The sequence below is a fragment of the Heloderma suspectum genome, chromosome 2 (assembly GCF_057233095.1).
Source record: "Heloderma suspectum isolate Gila_16-S chromosome 2, 16-S_ref, whole genome shotgun sequence".
Classification (NCBI taxonomy): domain Eukaryota; kingdom Metazoa; phylum Chordata; class Lepidosauria; order Squamata; family Helodermatidae; genus Heloderma; species Heloderma suspectum.
Window position 1 is genome coordinate 71,575,179 of NC_139459.1, and position 19,924 is coordinate 71,595,102.

General features: G+C 39.3%; 1 protein-coding gene across 2 annotated transcripts in view; it reads left to right on the forward strand.

Moving 5' to 3' along the window:
- Nucleotides 1–19,924, forward strand: part of MAN2A1 (mannosidase alpha class 2A member 1) — a 72,836-nt gene that overhangs the window by 40,492 nt on the left and 12,420 nt on the right. For both annotated transcript variants that reach the window (XM_084833854.1, XM_084833855.1), the window contains exons 13-19: nucleotides 7,531–7,696; nucleotides 12,761–12,994; nucleotides 13,077–13,199; nucleotides 15,487–15,601; nucleotides 16,630–16,763; nucleotides 18,110–18,251; nucleotides 18,704–18,837. In XM_084833854.1, coding sequence (XP_084689980.1) covers nucleotides 7,531–7,696; nucleotides 12,761–12,994; nucleotides 13,077–13,199; nucleotides 15,487–15,601; nucleotides 16,630–16,763; nucleotides 18,110–18,251; nucleotides 18,704–18,837 — 1,048 coding nt within the window. The remainder of the gene's footprint in view (nucleotides 1–7,530; nucleotides 7,697–12,760; nucleotides 12,995–13,076; nucleotides 13,200–15,486; nucleotides 15,602–16,629; nucleotides 16,764–18,109; nucleotides 18,252–18,703; nucleotides 18,838–19,924) is intronic.

Sequence of the window (19,924 nt, forward strand, 5' to 3'; positions counted from 1 at the left end):
GGAACCTCTGATTGGGCCAATTGGAGGTTGCATATTCAAAATGGCGGCTACAGTCACTGTGGCAAATCATGGTTTAATGAATTAACCCACGATTTGCCATTGTTACATGCGAACGGGGCCATAATGATGGTATGAAGGATATGGGTGATATTATAAAAGCAGTTAAGCCTAGTTCCGGAAGAGAGCATATGATATTTCTCTTGGCACATCCTTTCACACTAAATGTTAAATAAACATGTCATCTCATTATTTGTGGTGAATATTAGTGTAGGCATTTGTTCTTTTTTATTTGAACTGTCCTTCCCATTGAAATCCATGATACTTTTGGGAAAACTGGCAATGTACTGGGCATTTTTAAAAGGTGATGGGAGAATATATTATATACAGGCTAACAGATTCTGTAAGCATTTGTATATTTTGCTTTTAAAGTTGCTGTGTGTTTTTGAATGACCACTATAAAATTAAGAAGAGTGTTATATATGCTTGCTTAAGCAAAATTTAATAATACAATCTAAGTGCTAGGTAAATATGAAATGCTGAAAGTACTTTGCATATATTTTTTCAAGAATTCCTACAGCAGTCTTTTAAGTTAGCATAACTGTTGGTCCTATATTGCAGATGGTAGAGCCTGGGCAGAGAGTGAATGGCTTGTTTATGGCCACCCAGTGCATTCATGGTTGACCTGAGATTGGAGCCAAGTACTCGTGTCTCATAATTCATGCTCTTGATCACTAGGGTATGTTAAATGAATGGGGGTGTAGGCACAAGAAGATAGGAAACGTTCTATTCCTAAACCTTCTAATTCTTCAGGAGAAGGAAGGCTGTTCTACCTGAATGTTAATAAGGCATTTTCCATTGTTCTCTTTGCTTTGTTAGCACTTCCAGAGTTGTGTATAGTAGTTACTTTTTATAGGGTTTTTGTTTTGATTTTTTTCCTGGAAACAGAGTTTCTGTTGGATTTACTTGATAGATTAATGTTTTTCAGGCTTCCAGGCTTGTATTTATGTTTTATTTATTTTGCTGAGATTCGTAGGTGGTATTTGTGGGAGGGGTCATATAAATATAGTGGGATATTTGACATTTCTGTCCATCTTACTATCTATGGGTTTTGCTGGTGTTTTCTTCTGCTTTTCAGATTGCCAAGAGATGCTCAAGGTAACTTTGATAATTAGCCAAACTTCAGTGCATTGCCATTTGTATGATTTGTAGGTTTCTCAGAAGTTCTTAAATGGCTTTTGGGTGCAGCAGTAAGACAGCAGTTTAGTAGAACAAGTAATCTCTGCTATCAAAACATATCTTTTATAGCATTTACATTTATAGCTTTAGCTGGTTAATTGATCTAAGCCAATATACCTTGTCCAGTATCCTGTCACCAACAGTGACCAAATCAGGATGCCTCAAGAATTATTAACATAACAGAGTTCTGCAGCCTTCTTTGTCCTGATGTGCACTTTGTCCTGCTAGGCTCTTGCATGTTATGGGTTAGAGATGGATGGTCCTGAGCATGATGCTGGTTATTAGCTGTTCATATACTATCTTACATGGGGGAATGTTTGATATAATCTATTGATTTGTTTGAATTTGGTATACTATTGTGGGTGACAGAAAGAGCCACAGATCAACTATGTTGTTCATTGCATTGTGTCTCCTCTCGTCTAAGATCAGCTCTTTTTCCTACAATCCACTCAGATAGATGGATAAATAGATGGACGGACAGATGGATGGATAGACAGATATTGTTCTTCCTTCCTTCAAAGTTTACCATATCATTTTTGAGAAAAGATGGACAGATGCAAAAAGCTCAGTGTGTGAACATACAATTTATTCAAATAAGGATTCATACTTTAACATGAAATTGCACTCCATTGTACCCTATGTGCTCGACTGGGGACAGTAGCATGGAAAGTTCTAGAGAGGCATGAAGGATTTGGCCTCTTGCCTTTCCAGCATATATATTTTATTTGCTCTGTTGAATAAAGGTAATTTTTAAAGACAATTGCCTTTTTTCTGTTAATTTTTTTCCTTGTATTTTTGATAAAGATTTTTTTCAAGGCTATGTTAGTCGTTCAGCACACCCTTATAAATGAATGGCTCTATTATGTCTTGCTTGTAGCAGCTCTATTCATACTACTACTGTGTTGTCTTGCTCTCTCTCACATAAGGGATTAAAAAGAGATAAGATAGCAGCAGGACAACCAGTGTTAACTGTGTGTATAGAGAATGGAGCAGTTCAGGGACGTGTGTGTGTGTGTGTGTGTTGGGAGGGGTGTGTGTGTGGAAACTCAACACTCTGGTTCTGTCATTGCCTTGTGGTTGTAAGCAGGAAATTGAGGACCCAGAGATCTCAGAACAAAGGGGATTTGTCCAGAGTATAACATTGGTGGGAGAGGAGGGTGGGGGTATTTTTCATAGGTCTAGAGCACTGGTGCTGCAAATGGTTCATTATGGCTGTGCCCACAGAGATGCAATCGGGGGAGAGGATGCCACACTGCTATTACTACTCTTGAGTGTTATGATAAGGGAAGGCAACACATTTTATTTAACAGAAGAATAACCATAGAGAAAGTAACCACAAACAAAGGTAAAAATAAATGTAACTTTTGTCTAATTAACATTTTCTTTGAGAATCAACATAAATAAAACTATTACAAAATATTATCTGTATAAACAGATATCTGTACAAATACTGTCACTTTTAAATAGATGCTTACACCTATTGTGATTGATGCTTTTTATGGAACAGTTGTGTTTTGTAATTTATACTGGAATTTGGGGATAATAGACTATAGACTTTTTTCTTTGGACCATTGCAACCCTTATTTTGTATGCATTTTAATTTAAATTAATATACAGAGCAGAGGGTTTTTTGTAGTGCTGCTTCAATTTCCCTTGTGAAATCCACTCAGCCCTGCTCATCTAACATTGCAGTATAGATTTTCTCAGGAGTTTTCAAATCAGCAAAGGAATTTAGTGGATTTGCATGTGCATCTGTTGACAAGGGGCACAGCATTATGGCTTTTGCAATGTTTCTGGAACTAGTTGGATGTGTCAATCACTGAGGTGAGTCGCAAAATTAAGTTGAATACATCTGGAATGGGTTAGAAGTAAATTATGAAGTAGAATGTCAGAGCTTATGGTTTTGAGTGTAAAATGTGTTTCAGGATTTAGTGAGATTACAGGAGATAAGGAAGGGATTCTCTTGCTAGCATTTTCCGTGGTGGTGGCAGCAGATGCAGTGGGTGGGTGGGTGTGTCTGGCGGGCCACCAGAAATGGTTTGGCAGAGCGTATGCAGGCCTCATCTTTTGTGCCCCTGCTTTACAATATTGATAATTTTCTAAAATTTAGTAAACTATATTTTAGGTATTTATTCATTTAAAAGATTTATAAGCTGCCTTTTAGGGAACACTCTCCCAAGGTGACATATAAAATGTACAACCACAAAACACAATAAAATAGTTATAATATGATAAAATAATAAAACAACAATAACAAAAAATTAACTATTAGAATATTTCAATTATCAACCTCTCAAAAGCAGGCATTTGCCTTTTTTTATTCAGTCTTGCACTATACCTCTAAATCTTAAGTGACCTCAGAAAGTGTTTTGTTTTTCTAATTCAAAAAATTTAACTATCGGCCATTTGCATATTCAGAACACTGGAAGATACTGTGCTTTATCTGTGAGAGGGCTGCTTTAAGTTTACATGCTTCAGTGCAAGTCTGATACAATTTCATTTTTCTGGTTGCAACTTCTATGACACAATGTCCAGGCAGATTTATATTAATTCTGCATGAAAGTACTTTGGCACTAGCGTTAAATATTTTTTTTCTTGTAAAAGGTTAACACTTTTGCAGCTGTCTGCAGCTGTCTGCAGTTGTCTTAGGGCATTTTTTGAAAATGTTGGTTCTCTTACCATTGTGTGTGGATAATCAATAACAGAAGTTTCATCAAATCTTTATGGTCTTGTCACTCACTATTTTCTTGTGCTGTTAATGACTTCGTAAGGGCACTAATATTTTATACAGGTAAAAAATCTTACAGTGGCTGCCTCCCCCCCCCCAAAAAAAAAAAAAAAAGCTCAGTTACAAATCAGGATAGATTCTTTTTCATGGAACGGTGGAGTGTGGCTGTGAGAATGGTGCTAGGAAGAAATTGGCATTTTGGAGAGCACTTTAATGACGGAGTAGGCCAAGCCTCACTACTAATCCTGAGGTGAAAATGTTCTGACTGGAAATTTTTTTCTTCAGGGTCTTTCTGGCTGATCGAAACAGGAGAGCAATTTTAAATTTTTGAAAGAAGAAATCAATTCCAGCAGTAGACCCTGAGGCAATGCCACAAAGAAGTGCTCTGAATGGTGAGAGCAACACAGCTGCCTATTGCCTCTGAAACAGAGGTAGTTGTTCAGTTTTTCAAAGTTCTTGTCTTGAGTCTAGTTTGAATGGGACCTTTATGGAATCCTGTAATCCATGTTGGGTTACATTTACATGGTACCCAAGCCTCCTTCAGTAAACGTGCCTCCATGCTTGTTTTTTGTGGGTGGTTATATCCAGCAGTTATCTTCCACATGGGTGGATGTTCTGTGAAGTATGAGTGAAGTAGAGTCATTTCATGAGTGTGGTGTCTAGGTGGCATAATGTTTAAGTGATAGAACAGTATCTCCACTTAGGGCTAGGAAAGAAGCCTGCAACCTGAATTCTTGGAGACCTGCTGCCAGTCAGTGTCAACAATACTGGGCTAGATGTACCAATGGTCTGACTCCGTATAATGCAGCTTCCTATGTACCTGCTGCATTGCTTTAAAATAGTATGACAGATCTGTATTACTCACAGCTAATACACATAGTTTTGCACCTGAAGCCTAAAATTGTTCAGTGGATGGTCCACCTAAATGTGTCTTGTAGCTTTTATATTCCCCTTTCCCAAATATCAAACTTACTTTTCACTAGTTAAAAAATAAAAGTACCCTCCACTTACTGGGCTTCTTTTTGTCTCCGATTTTACCTTTCCTTCCCTCTATTCCTCCGACAATCTTCCTGCACTACATACTTACTTTTGGGTGACCTCAGCTTTTATTTGGGCCTATGTATAGTTGTCATTTGTCTCTCCTCTGACCTTTTTCCTGCCCTTCCATCAGAAAGTGACTTTGGATATGACATTGCTATGATATTTCATCTGATATAGAACTTCACATCTTCCCTATGTGGGAGATGTGCAAGCTGTTGATACAATGATAGTATGTACACCTCCTAGGTATCAGAGACTAAACAATTCTAATTTGGATGAGATGGAAATTTTCTGGTTCCCTTTGCATCACTGTTGCATTTAAAGTCAGTGTCTTGAAGGCTACATGTAGAGAGATATAACTGAGTTATGATATGACCTTAATTTTTTTTTCTGAAACCAGAACATAAAGTTCATTCCCTATATGGGCTAGATGGTAAGCGTACTGGGGCAGGGATCTGTCTTCTTATTCTTTGTAAAGCACTGTGTACATAAAAGCAGTACATAAGTGCATAAATAATGATAACACATATTAATACTAAGGATATACATAACCTGTACAAATGTATCTGCATGCAATCTGTATACAAGAAGCTGTCTAATTTATTCTGCATAGCGACCATATGTAGAAAAGCAGTTGCATATTAAGACTTGCCTATCTTTTTTTTCTTCCACAGAAAGATTGGTGTGATAATTAAATTTTTAATATTAGTGGTCTAGATTTAGATCAACTGTGATTGTTAAAATGCATGGAGCATGCCTCATTATCTGTTGCTGTGTAAAGCAGGGGTGGGGAGCCTTTAGGCTGGCAGGACCCTGAGAACCATCAACCAGAACCAACTGCAAAAGACATACAATTAAAGCATGTTGAGCCCAGGAATTTATTTCACATAGAGTATCAGAACTGAATGGAACTCATAGCCCTTCCACACAAAAATCCATTCTTGGTAACCCAAACTTACTTCTTTTAGCAGTATAATTTAAAGGTGGTGGTGGGTGGTAGGTTGCTGCTATTGTTAAAAAATTTGGAATCAGAAATCCTTGCTGATCTACTTCAGATCACTTAGAGATCTTACCAGTAGATCTAGATCTACCTTTTGTGTATTCCTGGAATAGAAGACCTTTATGTACATCTTAAGGTCAAGATTTCTATGCTGAGCTTTTGTATTTATTACCTTGTTGATGAAGACCAGGTCACATCTCATAACAAAATGAAGCAAAAAGCTTGCTGGGAGGTTCTAGAGGTGAGATGAAATAATGGGTGATGCGTATCTAACACCTGTCATTGTGATTCTTGATGCCTAAGATTCACTAGCAGATGTCCTGTGTGCCGGTGAAGGTATGCTCATCTTCATTATTACTGGGGAGTAACTTGAGAACATTGTGAATATTTGAATATATTCTTTTTTCAGGGTGATTTTAAAGGTGGATAGACTTTATACAAAAAGGAAATTAAAATGTGGACTAAGTTGATCTTGCTTGTTGCCTACTACACATGTAGAATATCACATTTATTTGTATAACTGCCATTATTTATTTACTACAATTATTTATATCCTGCCTTTCAAATTGCCAGTCCTTCCACGGTGGCAAGTAATACCTGTAATCATTAGGGAAATCACATAAATAATATTTTTAAAAATAACAAGTTATCAGGATCCTTCGCACAGGGTGTTGGTGACAGAAGGCCTAGTTGGGGGTGGGGGAAGTCCAGCTGGAGTAGACTCCGAGATGGTATTTGCCTGCTGTCTTCTGGGATCCTTCCTACAGGGCTGATGGTGGTAGATGTCTCTGTGGGGAGAGGGACAGTCCAGAAAGAACAGGCTCTAAGGTGGTATTCGACTGCCATGGTAGTATACCCACACTGAACAATCTACTGAGCAATTAACAAAGAAACTCTCTCAGTAACTTAAAGCTAGTGTTGCAGTATGATAACAGGTGTAAGTACAGAACTTGGTAAACTGTATGCTACGTCTTTCTGGTATATTTTATACTATGTCTTTCCCACAGCAAAATTAAAGTTTTTCTAATCTTGTGAATGCAGATTTTAGCATATCGCTTCAGTGTTTAGTGCTCTATTAATGGCTTGTGGTTTTAGAAAATAAATAGCAACTGTGTATAGGCATTTAGATTCAGTTAGAATTGTTGGTTTTTGTTTGCTAGGGCAATTCTCGCTGTTAGCTATAGATAATTCAAAAACCATGGGTTGGATTTGAAGAAGCTTCCTCGGATGGAGGAAGCTCATCTGTATCCAACCCAATGATACTACGTGGTCGCTTGAATAGATATACTTATCTTGGAATAAACATGGTCATGAAATTCTTTACAGTACACATGTTTCCCAAGTATATAAGAAAATCCATGTTTCTTGAAGAATGCCACATAGCACATGCTTCTATAGATGTTTTAAATATTTTCTTGGTATATACATTAGATGGTTTTCTACCCATGTAATTTATTTAAGGTGAAACAGAAATCCTTGATCAAATTTCTTTGTTTTTGTAAAGATCTGGCAACGTTTCTTGCAGGTACCTTTTGATTTATAATCCTACAGAACAAGACCGTTCATCAGTGGTTTCAGTCTATGTGAATACACCAAGAGTTAAAGTACTGTCTCCTTCTGGAAGACCTGTTGTGGTCCAGCTTAGTGCAGTCTGGGATGGAACTGCTAAAATATCATATGATGCATACCAGGCAAGCTATTTGTAATATATCTGTGAGCATTTATTGAACAAGCATGTTAATATTTCTTACCTGGAAAATAGTAGAAACATATTAGATAAATCGGAAAATAAAGAAAATTATTATTCAGCCATCAATTTACTAGTGCTGCTAGAGAATGGTCTCGTTTGCATATCATAATAAGGCACCATGCTGATGTACGCTGCTAGATCATTTCTACCTGGTTCTTCCTGCAAGCAGGAGCAGCCCAACAAACTGTAATCCATTCATATCGTGATGTGTGTACCAGGAACTCTGGCTTATCTGGGGACAGACAAGCCAGTGTTCCCAGTGCACACATCAGAATGCACAAACTATGGATGGAAGGTCCACAGCTTATTTAGCCGTTCCCACTTGCAGGAGGAGCCAAGCGGGAGCAATCAAGTATTGAACACCAGCATGCTGGCTTATTCACGATAAGTCGGAGTTCTTTAGAATTCTTGCTGATTGTGTTGTGCGAACGCAGCCCCTGTCTTCTAGAGTGTATTAAACGTTCCAATTATAAATTTGATATTGGGATAGAAACAAAAATGGGATATATCTGTACTTCACTTCTCCATATGAGACTTCAAAAGTGCATGGAACTCTTATAATGAAATCCTATGCATGTCCACTTTCAAGTAAACTCCCTTGCATTCAAAGGGGCTTACTCCCAGGTAAGTGGGCATAGGATTCTAGCCATAGTTACTTTGTTATTATTTTAATCTATGTTATAGTTCCAAAAGGACAAAAATTCTGAAACAAAATTTCATTTCAAATATTTTGTTTACATTTGGATTAGGGTCTTTTTGCAGGGGTAGTGGGGAGGTTAGAGCAGAATACATCATTTTGGAACTGAGGAGTCTTTGAACATATAGAAATGTATATAGAAATATGCAAGTTATTTCACTTTGGGAAAGTAAACAATCCAGTCTACATTTCCTTTCAAATTCTCTTCCCTCCCCAGTTCCATAAAATTCTGTGGAGCTACTTTCAACATTTTGTCTATTCCTGATGAAACCCTCATAGCATTTTGAAAATGTTTTCCTCAATATAGAATAAAAGTATTGCAGAATAAAAATATTATTTCAGCGACTGTTAAAAGTTAGCAGTGTTCCAACAAAGATGCAGTTACGTTGTTTGAGCACGTGAAACTAATTGTCTGATTGATTTCCCTTTCTGGCCTTTGCTTGAAGTATGAACAAACAGCCCTAATTTCCAGTTGCATAAACAATTAGGCAAAATGAACACAGCTGATGACACTGGGGTGTTCACACATGCTGGTGGTATACATTTTGCACCTGCCATGAGAAGCTGTCTTAAAGAAAATGATCGCAGTAAGTTTAGTATGCTTTAAGCAGCCTAGTAATAGAGTACGTTGTTGTTGTTCAGTCGTTCAGTCGTGTCCAACTCTTCGTGACCCCATGGACCATAGCACGCCAGGCCTTCCTGTCCTGCGCTCTCTCCCGGAGCGTGCTCAAGTTCATATTCATTGCATCGGTGATGCTATCTAGCTATCTCATCCTCTGCCGTCCCCTTCTCCTTTTGCCTTCAGTCTTTCCCAGCATCAGGGTCTTTTCCAGAGAGTTTTCTCTTCGCATTAGGTGGCCAAAATATTTGAGCTTCAACTTCAGTATCTGGCCTTCCAATGAACACTCAGGGTTGTTTTCCTTTAGGATGGACTGATTTGACCTCCTTGCAGTCCAGGGGACTCGTAAGAGTCTTCTCCAGCACCACAGTTCGAAAGCATCAATTCTTCGGCGCTCAGCCTTCCTTATAGTCCAGCTCTCACAGCCATACATTACTACTGGGAAAACCATAGCTTTGATTAGACGGACCTTTGTCGGCAAGGTGATGTCTCTGCTTCTTACTATGCTGTCTAGGTTTGCCATAGCTTTCCTCCCAAGGAGCAAGCATCTTTTAATTTCATGGCTACAGTCACCATCTGCGGTGATCTTGGAGCCCAAGAAAGTAAATCTGTCACTGCTTCCATTTCTTCCCCTTCTATATGCCAGGAAGTGATAGGGCCAGATGCCATGATCTTAGTTTTTTTAATGTTGAGTTTCAAACCAGCTTTTGCACTCTCCTCTTTCACCCTCAACAAGAGGCTCTTTAGATCCTCTTCACTTTCTGCCATTAGGCTGGTATCGTCTGCATATCGGAGGTTATTGATAATTCTCCCAGCAATCTTAATTCCAACCTGTGATTCATCCAACCCGGCATTTCTCATGATGTACTCTGCATATAAGTTAAATAAGCAGGGTGACAATATGCAGCCTTGTCGTACTCCTTTCCCAATTTTGAACCACTTGGTTGTTCCATGTGTGGTTCTTACTGTTGCTTCTTGACCCTTGTACAGGTTTCTTAGGAGACAGGTAAGGTGGTCTGGTACTCCCATCACTTTAAGAATTTGCCACATTTTGTTGTGATCCACACAATCAAAGGCTTTAGCATAGTCAATGAAGCAGAAATAGACGTTTTTCTGGAATTCTCTTGCTTTCTCCATGATCCAGCGAATGTTGGCGATTTGATCTCTAGTTCCTCTGCCTCTTCGAAACCCAGCTTGTACTTCCCGTAGTTCTCGGTTCACATACTGCTGAAGCCTAGCTTGTAGGATTTTGAGCATCACCTTGCTGGCATGCGAAATGAGCGCAACTGTGCGGTAGTTTGAACACTCTTTGGCGTTGCCCTTCTTTGGGATTGGAATGTAAACTGACCTTTTCCAGTCTTGCGGCCATTGTTGAGTGTTCCAAATTTGTTGGCATATTGAATGCAGAACTTTAACAGCATCATCTTTTAGGATTTTAAATAGCTCAGCTGGAATACTGTCATCTCTACTAGCTTTGTTGTTAGTAATGCTTCCTGAGGCCTACTTGACTTCACTCTCGAGGATGTCCGGCTCAAGTTCAGTGTCCGCACTATCATGGCTATCAGGGACATTAAGATCTTTCCTTTATAGTTCTTCTGTGTATTCTTTCCACCTCTTCTTAATCTCATCTGCATCTGTTAGGTCCCTGCCTTCTTTGTCCTTTATCATGCCCGTTTTTGCACAAAACGTTCCCTTGAGTTCTCTGATTTTCTTGAAGAGATCTCTAGTCTTTCCCATTCTGTTGTTTTCCTCGATTTCTTTGCATTGTTAATTTAAGAAGGCCTTCTTGTCTCTCCTTGCTATTCTCTGGAACTCTGCATTGAGTTGGATATATCTTCCCCTTTCTCCCTTGCTTTTCGCTTCCCTTCTTTCCTCAGCTACTTGTAAAGCCTCATCAGACAGCCACTTTGCTTTCTTGCATTTCTTTTTCTTTGGGATGGATTTCGTTGCTGCCTCCTGAACAGTGTTACGGACCTCCGTCCATAGTTCCTCAGGCACTCTGTCTATCAGGTCTAATCCCTTAAATCTATTCCTCACCTCCACTGTATATTCATAAGGGATATGATTTAGGTCATACCTGAATGGTTTAGTGGTTTTCCCTACGTTCTTCAATTTCAGCCGCAATTTTGCAACAAGAAGCTCATGATCTGAGCCACAGTCAGCTCCAGGTCTTGTTTTGACTGACTGTATAGAGCTTCTTCATCTTTGGCTGCAAAGGACATAATCAATCTGATTTCGATATTGACCATCTGGTGATGTCCATGTGTAGAGTCGTCTCTTGTGCTGTTGGAAAAGAGTGTTTGCTATGATCAGTGTGTTCTCTTGGCAAAACTCTATTAGCTTTTGTCCTGCTTCATTTTGTACACCAAGGCCATGCCTGCCTGTTATCCCGGTGATTTCTTGACTTCCTACTTTAGCATTCCAATCCCCTATGATGAAGAGGACATCTTTGTTTGGTGTTAGTTCTAGAAGGTTTTGTAGGTCTTCATAGAACCGATCAACCTCAGCTTCTTCGGCATCAGTGGTTGGGGCGTAGACTTGAATTACTGTGATGTTGAATGGTTTGCCTTGGATTCATACTGAGGTCATTCTATCATTTTTGAGATTGTACCCCAGTACTGCTTTTCCCACCCTTTTGTTGACTATGCGTGCTACTCCATTTCTTCTAAGGGATTCTTGCCCACAAGAGTAGATATGATGGTCACCTGAATTAAATTCGCCCATGCCTGTCCATTTTAGTTCATTGATTCCCAAGATGTCGATGTTCAATCTTGCCATCTCATGTTTGACCACCTCCAGCTTACCTTGATTAATTGATCTGACATTCCAGGTTCCTAAACAATATTGTTCTTTACAGCATCGTATTTTCTTTTCACCACCAGACACATCCACAGCTGAGTGTCCTTTCGGGTTTGGCCCAGCCGCTTCACTCTTTCTGGTGCTACTTGGAAATACCCTCTGCTCTTCCCCAGTAGTATATTGGACACCTTCTGACCTGAGGGGCTCATCTTCCGGCGTCATATCTTTTAGCCTTGTGATACGTTCCATGGGGTTTTCTTGGCAAGAATACTGGAGTGGGTTGCCATTTCCTTCTCCAGTGGACCACATTTTGTCAGAACTCTCTGCCATGACCTGTCTGTCTTGGGTGGCCCTGCACGGCATAGCTTATGGCTTCACTGAGTTACGCAAGCCCCTTCGCCACAACAAGGCAGTGATCCATGAAGGGGAGTAATAGAGTACACGGAAGCATTAAACCAGCTTGGTTTGAACAGCCAAAATATTTTGGATTTGATTAACTACTTTTTTCTGCATGGGTTGATCAGACTTAATCAAATCTTCTACCGTTGTATTACAATAGAGAAAAATGATGAGGAGAGGTCAATTTAGTGGCGTATGTGGCAAAATGAAATTTATTTGGAAGGTACCTATTTAGTTAATATTTGTGGGAAAGCCATAGATTGAATAAATTGAAAAGAATGCTGCTGATGTGAGATTAACTCTCTTGAACAGCATTATTTTCACTTGTCTATTTCTAACGTGGATGTTGTTTTGGTTAGAAAATATTTTCTAGCACTGTGAGTTTAGGATCTTAATATAAGTCGCCCTTTTGAGGGCCAAATAATTGTATTTACACTTGAATCTCTGTTTTGATATTGCAAATATAACATTTCATTTTCATTGCCCAACAGATCTCTTTTTTGGCTCATCTGCCACCCTTGGGTTTTGGAGTTTACCAGCTTCTGGAAGGGCTGAGTTCAGAAACTGTAATGGCTGATTATAATCTCTATCATAATGATAAAGCTAAGTTAGACAAGTCATATCGAATCTTCAATGTTAAAGAGATACAGAATGCTTTGGATGAGATCATGTTAGAAAACTCTTACATGAAAATCTGGTTCTCTGGTAATTCTGGACTTGTAGAGGTATGTATGTCAACTATTTGAACATATTTTGATACTAAAACAAACTGCAAAGTATCAGTTTTATTAATTGTTTTTCCCATAGAAAGTAAATACAAAAGAAGATAATAAAAATCATCGTGTAAAGTTGGAGTTTGTTTGGTACGGAACTACAAGTAATAGAGATAAGAGTGGAGCTTACCTCTTCTTACCAGATGGAGAAGCTAAGGTAATATTATTACATTACATGGCCTTGCATTTGGCATATATCAAAGAATCAAAGAGAGTGCAGATATATTGGTTCAGATCCAAAGGTGCCCTTCTGCTAGTGGAATGTTGCTTCTACTCATGAAAGGGCTGTTTTCGACCCAGTGGAAGAAAGTTGTGTGAGAAAAGTGACCCCTGACTGATGGGGAGGAGAAGAGGATGGGTCGCTGAGAGGCAATATTAAATGGACTGTCCCACAGTTGCAAGGAAAATACCTGCTGATAGTTTTGGAAGCTGATTATGAATGTTATATCATATGTCATGTCCTATATCTTATTATCACTAATATTATAGCAGTAAAAATATAGGCTTGGATCCAGCATTCTTGTGAGTGAAATTTTGCGCCTGGGATGCTACCACTGACAGACAAGGGGGATGCAATTTTTGCTGATTCCTCCTTCTCCCTATGTTATGTGCTACTTTTAGCTGATTTAAACTTTACTCAATTGTATGGACCTTATTAGGGAGAATGAGGTGCCAAGACAAGCGTTTATCGTTAAAACACCTTGTATGTCACTTTTATTGAAAGAATCATACATGTATAATAAATGTAAGCAGAAGCCGTCCTAAATCTCTAGCTAATACCTAAGCATTGCAATCATATTTACATCTATGCCTCTTAGGGTGGCCAGGCGGTAGGCACACGTGTTGAAGGATGGGACTTGGAGAAGCAGGTGATGCGTGTACAAGCTTGCCCCGTTGGATGCAGATGGAGGCTTTGCGAGGGTTTCTCCTCTGAGGCCCTCTTTTCTATTATCTTCCTTTTGTATCTGCACCCTTCTGGATGGCTGCTAGAAATGTCAGCACCTTGTGGTCTTACATTGACTGGCATCCTTGCAGTCTCTTCTGCCTTGATCTGCACTCGTCAGTTCATTATCAGGTTGCCTCACCCCTTGTCCAGACACTGCTCATGCAGTTTAGTGCTGTGATCATATAGTTTTAATTCTTTGTTCCTGCTGCTTCTTCATGCCCTTGGGGGTGCCATGCTGTTTCTGAATGTTCAGTATAGCTGGGGATCACATTGTGCAGATAAGCCTCGGAGCCAGTCTTGTTATGTTGTGCCTGTAGACCTCGCAATGGTTCTTCCTTGTTTACCAGCTTCTCTCCTGTTTTCCACCGTTCATGGTTTGTTTTCAGCTGTTTCACACTCATCCATTCCATTCATTCTCTAAACAGTTAACTATGCTGCTTTAACATAACCTGACAAAGCTGTAGGCTTCAAGCCTAACAGGAACTGCATTATATGTGACACCTGAAGCCTCCTGTGACTACTGAGGGGTTGGGAGACCCTGTGGAACAGTTTGAGAAGTGGCACGGGTTGCTGCAAGGGGAAAGGGTGAATTTGCTGGATTGCATTACCTTCCATGAATGGAAGAAGCCCTTCTGTTTCTGGATCCAACCCCATAACCTTTCGAGTGGACAGTGAAACATGCCTTGGGTTTTAACTGAAGAAAGAACTGTCTGCAGATATCCTACATTCTGGAAACAGTAATCTACAAAGATCAAAATATTCTTTTTACCTTCTACTGAAACTGACTTTAGACATCTACTTTATACACAGAATAGCAAGTAAGCTTATTATCTGAGCCAGGATATAATAAACAACCTGTGTGATAGTGTCAGTCTTCCAGCTTCTCGGTGTTCTTGGAATGTCATTTGTTTTTAGTTCTGAACTTTATAAAATGCTGTGCCGGAAGAAAAAAAAAACTTGTTACCATCAGTTATAAAAACTTCATCGAATAACTCTGAGGCCAGTCCTTGTAATGATCAAAAATTGCTGTTTGAAGTCTTCACTTCCTCAAGATGTGGTGATGGCCACAAATTTAAATCGCTTTAAATGGGGATCAGACAAATACATGGAGCAAAAGGCTATTAGTAGCTACTAATTATGATGACTATATAACACCTCCAGGATCAGCAAGCATGCCTCTGAATGCCAGTTGGTGGGGTTCAGTGGTGGGAGGGGGCTATTGCCATGTCTTGCCTGTGGTTGGCTACTGTGGGAAAGAGAATGCTATAGAATACTCCTATAAAGTATGTTCACACTTCAGTTTAAGAACGGTTTCACGCATTCTGCAGAGGCTGTGAAAGAGGGTTAGGGTTAGTGTTAGCTTCATGCTTCCCCTCCTCCCCAGTTTATTTGAGGTCAGCTGAAGGGAGGTGATGATAGTACCCACTCCCTTCAAGCAAGACAATGAAATGTGGAGATAGGAAGTACAAATGTACTTTTTGCTTTTGTCTTTCTGCAGCCCTACGTTTCTACTGATCCACCTGTCATACGAGTTACACATGGAAGGATTTTTTCTGAAGTTACTACTTTTTTCCATCATTTGACTCACACAGTACGACTTTACAAAGTTCCTGGTAAGGTTAGCAAATATAGTTGTACAATGGTGTTCCGTTTTTTAGGGTTTGAAACCTGTCCCTTTGTTGTAGTACGCATGTATGTAGTTGACTCTCCCTCATAAAGATTTAGCTTAGCAACTACTTTTTAACTTCAGTGGGAGATCTAGGAAAACAATCTTTTTAACCTGCCAAATTTAGTCAGGCTAGACTACTGTTGTACATTGTATGTGGGACTGCCTTTGAAAAGTGCTTGGGAACGTCAACTGGTGTGGATCTTAGTGGCCAGATTTTTAACCTGACTACCGTGAACATATTACTCAAGTGATGATATTTTGACTGGCTTCTGGTTTTGTTTCTCAGCACAATATAAAGTGCTGGTTTTGACCTTTAAAGCCCTATAAACAGCCTAGGTACCTGAAGCGCCGCCTTCTCTCGTGTGAACCTCCCTTGAGGTCATCTTGAAGGTGGTCGTCAGTTGAGGTCATTTTGAAGGCGTTTTATTTCAATAAGTCCAAATTTTGTTAGCTATATTTTGATATTTCAAAAGAATATTTCTTTTGAGACATAAATCTGTGATCAGTTGCAGTGAAAGGGAATGTAAAATAAAGCATTTCTTCGGAAAGTTTTGGTAAGATCCTGAAGAAGCCAAACTCTTTGCTTACTGTTAGTAGCAGTAAATGCTGCACTTCTATAGGTGAGATAAGTGAGATGAGGAAATTGTTGTAAACTAACTGTTCCATCTCAAATGAAGACTTTAATTTACATTGCTTCTGAGAATCAGAGGGAGCAGCAAAAGTGGAATTAGTTAAAATTTGTCGGTTTCCAACCTCTTTCTTTGGGTTCACTCCTCTTCCAGAACTAAGTGCTTGGACTTGTGGGTGGGTGGGGGAACAGGACAACATGCACGTGAGAAATCTCCACTTTTTGTGATCCAGTTGAACTGCAGAAATAGGGGGTTTATGGGCACTTGACAAACTGATTGCCACTTAGGGTCATGGGTTTGGCAAACCAGTATTGGGAAATCATGGAATCTCTTTTCTATTTAGGTCTAGAAGGCCAGTCTCTTGAGATATCCAATATTGTGGACATCAGAGGAGAATATAATCGTGAGATTGCAATGAGAATTTCATCTGACATAGCAACCCATAACAGATTTTACACTGATCTCAATGGGTACCAGGTAATTGCCATGTATTAATTTAAACATAGTGGGTAATGTTCTAAGTTTTAGAGTCAGTTTATGTTTGGGTAAGTTCATTCTGTGTATAACATAAGAAGAAAAAAACATTATTGTAATAAAACAGAAGACAGCTTGTGCAGCAGATTTTTCCTTTCCCCTCTTTCTCCCTGCAGGCACCTGAACCCCACCCCAAAATCCTGGTCTGAGAAGGGGGACAACTACAGAATGTTGTGAACTATGCAGTTGGGGGGCAGCGGGGATGGGTGGGGCGGGGATGGGAGACTGCCCAAAATCAGGTGGAGGAATCTTGCACAATTGGCTGGTGCAAGGCTCCTGATTTTGGCAGTTACCCCCATCCCATTGTGGACCTGTGAGATGCAGTTCATAATGGTCTGTAGGTTTCTCATAACCACTGGAGTTGCTTTTCAGATGGTACGGGGAGCTACAAGGGGGAGGAGGGGAAAGGAAATACGCATTGCACAAGCATAGCACTGAACTTCATGCATTCTGCTTTCTTGGGTTGCTTGGGCTAGATTGAAACTATTTAAATACTGCTCATTTCCCACCACCCTGTCGCCGCATTCCCTCTTTTTGTTTGTTTTGTTTATCCCATACACTTCCATCCTACATTAATGCTTTCTCTCTCTCTCCCTCTCTCTCTCCCCCACTGATGACACCACTTTCTCTCCCATACCTGTCTCCTTGCCTTTGGCTGGATTGAGATTTTGTCAGACTTAGAGTAGACCTATTGAAGTCAATGGGACTTAAGCTAGTTGTGACTAACTTAAGTCCCATTGATTGCAGTGGGTCTGCTCTCAGTATGACTAAATCTGGACCCAAATTCTTACATTTTGTTTCATAATGTCCCTTCCTGGATTCCCATGTTGGGTCAGCACATAAGTGTTTCCATTCCCCCAGGAAGGGAGTTACCAACCAGTATTACTGTTTTTTGGATTTAAGGACAATTCTTTAAAAAAGGTTTGGTTTGTCCTTCATTTTTAATAAAATAAATCTTAAAGCCATGCTCAGTCATGTTAAGCTATTCTTCATAGAGCCCTTGATTCTGCATAAATTATTTTTAACGGTCATTTTGGCAACACCTAGAAAGTAGTTCAGGTTTTGCCTCATGTTAGAATCAAGTGTGTGACATCATTTGTCTTCTGTTAATGAAAACATGACTGAGTCAGTAGTCTTCTAATTTTACTGTTAGTCATTTGGTTTTGTCATCTTTATAAAGAAGTATAGTATTCCCAGTTGTCCTTGTTTTCCTGTAGCAAAAGCAGTTTCTCTATTTGTCTTATCAAAATTCTCATTGAAGTTCACTGAAGTCACATTTGTTAATGTAGATTCAGCCTAGACAGACAATGAACAAATTGCCACTTCAAGCAAATATTTATCCAATGACTGCAATGGCTTATGTGCAGGATAACAAAATTCGGTTGACTCTTCATTCTGCTCAGTCTCTTGGAGTTGCAAGTTTAAAAAGTGGTAAGTAACTGTGGAAAGTTTCGGAGTATTGCTGTGCTGAAAATAGACCATATAATGCTGATAACATACCACACTAATTCCATGGTGTCGGATCCTCGAAAGCGAATCAAGGTTCTCTAAGTTGTTATATTTAGGTACTTATTAAAACAGCAGGGAGAAAGTAATATAACCAGAATCATGAGCACCTTGGACTGTAATTTTGACTCTGAACCTTTATAAATATCTTGGGTTGGGGAACTATAAGTCTTCTACACTGTACATATCTTTTACCATAAACCTTAAAAATATAGTCAGTTCTGTGTTCATGTAAAATGACCTTTTGCATACATGTTAACATTTACTGTCCTTCACATGTATGAAAGATGGTGCATATTCTGTCATTTTGTAGCAGTATAATTCAGATATTTAATGCACATTGGTAAAGCCAAAATAAGGCCAATGTTTGTTTTTAGGCCAATTAGAAGTTGTCATGGATCGTCGACTTATGCAGGATGACAATCGAGGTTTAGGACAAGGTGTCCAAGATAACAAAATCACAGCTAATCTGTTCCGACTACTGTTGGAAAAAAGAAATGGAGTGGATATGGTAGGACGAGTATTACAACTATTCATTTCTGTATGTTAAATATTACTTTAGTGTGGGTTATTTGCCTTAAAAATATATGTATGGATCACATAAGTACATTTTACAAGAAGATTATCCATAGATCTTATCACAGTAATCTTTCAGTGTTCAAATTTAAGTTCCTTAAGTTATAGTACACCTCTAGAAAGGTTTTTCTGCTCTTCCCTGTTTAGTGATTCCTAATCTTGTAGACGCTGTTTGCTTGCTGAAGTTCATTTCCCTGTTAATAAAAAATGTGGTGTGAATATACAATCAGTAATTTACCTCAGCAAAACTTCATCTCAAGTTGTATTCCATTGTGTTTGTAAATTCCAGGGAAGTGGCAATGTTAGTCTATTGCAACAGATCCCTTGAAGACAAACCCTTTTTTCTGGCATAAGCTTTCATGGCCAAAGGACCATGTCAGATGCATGAAGTGGCAGTGCCTCTTACACCTATGGGTAGACAGTGTATGTGTATTTTATGAAGTGAGGCCTAAAGGTCAAGCAATGCAGGAGGCAGCTATGCAGAACACAAATGAGCACAGATTCTGTAGCATGCTAGAAACTTCTAGGATTTGTTGAGACCAAATTGCACAGTGTTAAATTGGCTCATGAATTTCAATTTAGCAGCTTCATTTTAGACTTTATGGGGCGAGGGAGTATGGTAACTCATGTCTGCTACAGACTGCTGGGAGTTTGAAGAGTTGTAGGCATTAGAAGGCATTGCAAGGATTTGCAGTGGGGGGAAGCACATGGAGCCTTTGTTATGCACTTGACCTCATGAGTTCATTCTTCATTCTACCTGCAGAAGGGGAGGAGAATGATAGAGGAAGGCACAGAGATTGTGTGATAGGCCACTTGACCCCCATTCAAGTACTCCCCCCTAGCAGTGGTGGGGAGGAATGGTGGCAGTGAGAATACTGCAGTGCACCTTATTAAAAGTGAAATATTTCAGCATGTTTTGCTTCATGCATTTATCTACTATTGGTTGAAAAGTCATATGGATATGCAAATTTTCACAATGAACTTGAGAAGTGAGTGTACAAACCAAGCAGTATTAATCGAAA